At 38.8% G+C, this 4,555-nt stretch overlaps 1 protein-coding gene across 1 annotated transcript; it reads right to left on the bottom strand.

Moving 5' to 3' along the window:
- On the bottom strand, window positions 1–1,472 carry LOC100674134 (olfactory receptor 10AG1-like). The gene has a single exon (XM_003423554.3). It carries the CDS (start codon window positions 1,374–1,376, stop codon window positions 378–380), a length of 999 nt encoding a protein of 332 aa, XP_003423602.3. The 5' UTR covers window positions 1,377–1,472; the 3' UTR covers window positions 1–377.
- Window positions 1,473–4,555: the final 3,083 nt, after the last annotated feature.

Genomic DNA, 4,555 nt, shown 5'->3' on the forward strand with positions numbered 1-4,555 from the left:
AGAGAAAGGCAGAAAATATGTCTGGAGGAATGGGAAATATAAGAGAAAATTATCACAGAGCATGGCCGTAATTCAGAATTATACAACACACTCAATTGTCTTACACTGTGTTATTCAGAAAATCTCTTACCTCACTTGTTCAGTCAGAGAAAAGATTGATCTTCAAGATTTTATTTTTGCACTCAAGTTAATTTGTGGTTTGATTACACAGAAGTAGTTAATTCTATGAAACAAAAGTACCTTGACATAATGTGAGATTGTTGGCACACTGTAAATTATCTCTGTTTAAGAATGTAGAAAGAAAACTAGAAGATTTTCCCATTGTATCTACATGGCAAAAACATAAGCATATAGTAATTTCAAGTCATTGCATCATGTTAATAATTAGGTAGCAGCCTCTTCAATGCCACCATGACATCTTTATTCCTCAGACTATATATAACAGGATTCATCATTGGTGTCAAAATGGTATAGAAAAGACAGACCAGTTTCCCCAGTCCTTCAGATTGATTTGATTTGGGCAGTAAATAATTGATAGCAGCTGTTCCATAGAATAAGATTACAACTGTCAGGTGAGAAGAACAGGTGGAGAAAGCTTTGGCCCTTCCTTTAGCTGAGGACAATTTCAGAATGTTGGAGATAATTTTGCCATAGGAAGCAAGGATCCACAGAAATGGTAACTTCAAAAACATCGTAGCTAATATATAGACCACCATCTGATTCACTACTATGTCCCCGCATGCAAGCTTGATTACTGGGGGAATGTCACAAAAGAAATGATTAATTGTGTTAGACCCACAAAAGGACAGAGAGAAAATCTGGCACGTTTGCCCAATTTCAACTAGAATTCCACTGATCCAGGAGCCAGCCACTAACTGGATACAGACCCTGTGGTTCATGGCTACAGGATAATGCAGAGGGTTACAAATGGCCACATAGCGGTCATAGGCCATCACTGTCAGGAGCAAACACTCTGTGCCTCCAAATATAAGAAAAAAACACATTTGCATAGCACAGGCCAAAAAGGAAATATTTCCTTTCCGGGTCCAAATGTCCCTGAGCATTCTTGGGATAGTGACTGTTACATAACATATTTCCAAGAAGGAAAAATTGCCAAGGAAAAAATACATGGGGTTCCGGAGAGTAGGGTCAACTGTTGTTATCAGTATTATGATGCTATTGCCCAACAAAATAATCAGATACATGATGAAAAATGTCCCAAAGAGTATCCACTGTAAATTGGGTTCATCAGAAAACCCCATGAGAACAAACTCCGTAATTATAGTATTATTTGATTCTTCTGCTTTTAATTTGGTTTCCATCTGTGGATATGATGAATTCAAGATGGTTAATTTATTCACTATTTTGAAAAGCATATTAACTTCTGTTAACTGGATAGGTACTTGTATAAACCTACATAATTAATTAATTAATTCCTCCATCACCATGCTCCATTTCTAGAGAATGACATTTGAAACTTCAGCAATGAACTGATATGCTATTAAAATCAATTCAACAAATAAAATTCTTTCATATTTTATTAAAGTTGGATTGTAATGATAATAGAGATATTGAGAAGTGTACACTGTTAGAGCTTATTTAGGAAAGAGATCTGATTAGTTTACCCCAATAAGAGTGTATCTTTATCTATTGTTTAGTCTCTTTTCTTGGATTTGTTCTCTATAGACATCCCTGCTTGAATTTTCTCAAGTCAAAATTTTTTTTTTTTTTTACTTAATTCTTCCTTTAAAGTTAATTTGAAGACTTTCCCTTTATAAGACTTGGTTTTCTTAAGCCACTCCTTTGTTACTGAGAGAATAAATGTGTGCATTATTAGTTTTCTATTATCTGTATCCCTTCCATTGCTTATAAAAAAATATAAAAAACATTAAGCTCAGCATCCTTTTCAATAACATTGCCTTTCAACATCCTATTCAGTTTGCGATAAATGTTAATTAACCTTTAATTCAATTGAGAAATATGACCCACTCCTCACAATATTTTTTTCACTCTTTACCCGCCTAAGATCCTAAGCTCCATTGTCATGTAATTTCCTTGCTACTAAATCTAACATTCTCCCCCCCATTTAGAATAATTTTCATTTATAAAAGCATAACTTTGATTAAACAAACTTATTATTTACTCCAGCCCTACATGAGGACAGAGGATGTGAGTAAGGCCTGAGAAAAACACAGCTGTCTTGCTTTACTTTCTATTAACATCCTCAGATATCATGCAGTCACTGGACACTATTTGACAATTCAGATCACACTTGTTTAATATTAACTTTCCAACTTTTCCAATTATTCACTTATTTCCTTCTCTCAAATCTATTACCCTATACTCTACCTTCTAGTGCAAACAACTGATGATTTTGACATAATAACTTTCAGTGTGAAGCTGATCAGACAAACATTCCTCCATATTCCCTTATTTCTATCAGTACTTTTGTTGTTGTTAGGTGTGGTCGAGTCAGTTCTGACTCAAAGCAACTGTATGTACAACAGAACAAAACACTGCCCGGTCCTGTGCCATTCTCACAATCCTTGTTATGCTTGAGCCCATTGTTGTAGCCACTGTGTCAATCCATCTCATTGAGGGTCTTCCTCTTTTTTGCTGACCCTCTACTTTTCCAGGCATGATGTCCTTCTCCAGGGACTGATTCCTCCTGTTAACATGTCAAAAGTATGTGAGATATAGCCTCGTCATCTTTGCTTCTAAGGAGCATTCCGGCTGTACTTCTTCCAAGACAGATTTGCTCCTTCTTTGGCAGTCCAAGGTATATTCAACATACTTTGCCAACAACATAATTCAAAGCGTCAATTCTTATTCTTCATTCCTCATCCAACTTTCACATGCATAGGAGGTGATGATTGAAAACTGGATGGCTTGGACCAGGCACACTTAGTCCTTAAAGTGGTATCTTTGCTTTTTAACACTTCAAAGAGGTCTTTTGCGGCAGATTTGACCCCTGCAGTGCAGCTTTTGATTTCTTTCTTTTATTTTTTTTTCAATTGTTCTTTCAGTGAAAGTGTACAAATCAAGTCGGTCTCTCATGCAAAAATTTGTATACACCTTGCTATAAACTCCTAGGTGCTCTCTCCCTAATGAAACTGTGCCCTACTTCTCTCCACCCTGTATTCCTGGGTCCATTCACCCAGCTTCTGTCCCCCTCTGCCTTCTCATCTCTTCTCCAGACAGAAGCTGCCCACAGAGTCTCATGTGTCTACTTGAGCCAAGAAGCTCACTCCTCACCAGTATCATTTTCTATCTTATAATCCATTCCAATTCCTGTCTGAAGAGTTGGCTTTGGGAATGGTTCCAGTCTTGGGCTAACAGAAAGCCTGGAGACCAACATCTTTTGATTCCTTGACTGTTGCTTCCATAGGTGCTGATTGTGGAGCCAAGTAAAATGAAATCCTTGACAATTGCAACCTTTTCTCCATTTATCATGATGTTGCTTATTGGTCCAGTTGCGAGGATTTTTGTTTACTTTAAGCTGAGGTGTAAGCCATACTGATGGCTGTAGTCTTTGATTTTCATCAAGTGCTTCAAGTTCTCTTTACTTTCAGCAAGCAAAGTTGTGTCATCTGGATGAAGCAGGTTGGTAATGAGTCTTCCTCCAACCCTATTAGTACTATTATCAAAATGACTTTAAATGAATTACACCTACTCCTCAGTTATTGACTGTTTCTTTATGTGATATTCAGCATGTACAGTAGTAAAAAGTCTATGATCTGACTTTTTGCACTAAAAAGTCAGCCTGACATTGTCCCAGGAGCTGTGGAGCATCCCCTCCCTTGAGGAGGGTCTCTGGACAACTTCCAGGAAGCTGGGCTGTGCTACCCCAGCAATCCGCCCCCTCCTGCCAGTGGAAGTGCCAGAACCAGTTGCCATGGACCTGCCTCCTTCATGGCCAAGGTCTCTGTGCAGACAGGCAGGCAGCAAGGAGTCAGAGTGTGCCTGTTCTGGTTTCTGAGCTCTTTTTCAGCCTGAGGCCTTGCAGCTCAAAACTGCTGTTGGGTGGGAAGGGAGGAAAGAAAGAGGTAACTGAGAAGATGTTTGGAAGAAATATGCGTTTGTTTAATGAAATCTCAAAGTGAGCCAATCTGGACCTGAAGACTACCTTGTTGGGGCCTGTGAGGGGGCCAGTCTCCCAGCTAACTTATAGGAAGCCCTAGTATTCATGGCTCACCAGGCCTCAAAGGAAAAGGAGCCTCCTGGATCCTCAAAGCAGGGCTTGCAGGGTGGGAGTGGAGCCTTGGGAACAGCTCCATGGAGCTCTGATGCAACACAGGAGGGAAGTGAATTGGTTAAGCTGTGGGCCCTTCAGTCACACAGCCCCAGCCCAGCTTCATCCAGCTTTGTCTCCTCCAAACATTCTTCTCCACAGAGGCATAATCCATAATTGGACTTGTCACTGTGATGAGCACATAAGTAAATCTCAGCTGTTAGTATTTCTATGATCACATTTTCTAACTAAAAAATATATATATATATAACAAATTGAGATGGTTTGAAAACAAACAAAAAAAAATCCTCCATTTTCACATAA

The sequence above is a fragment of the Loxodonta africana genome, chromosome 7 (genome assembly GCF_030014295.1).
Source record: "Loxodonta africana isolate mLoxAfr1 chromosome 7, mLoxAfr1.hap2, whole genome shotgun sequence".
NCBI lineage: Eukaryota > Metazoa > Chordata > Mammalia > Proboscidea > Elephantidae > Loxodonta > Loxodonta africana.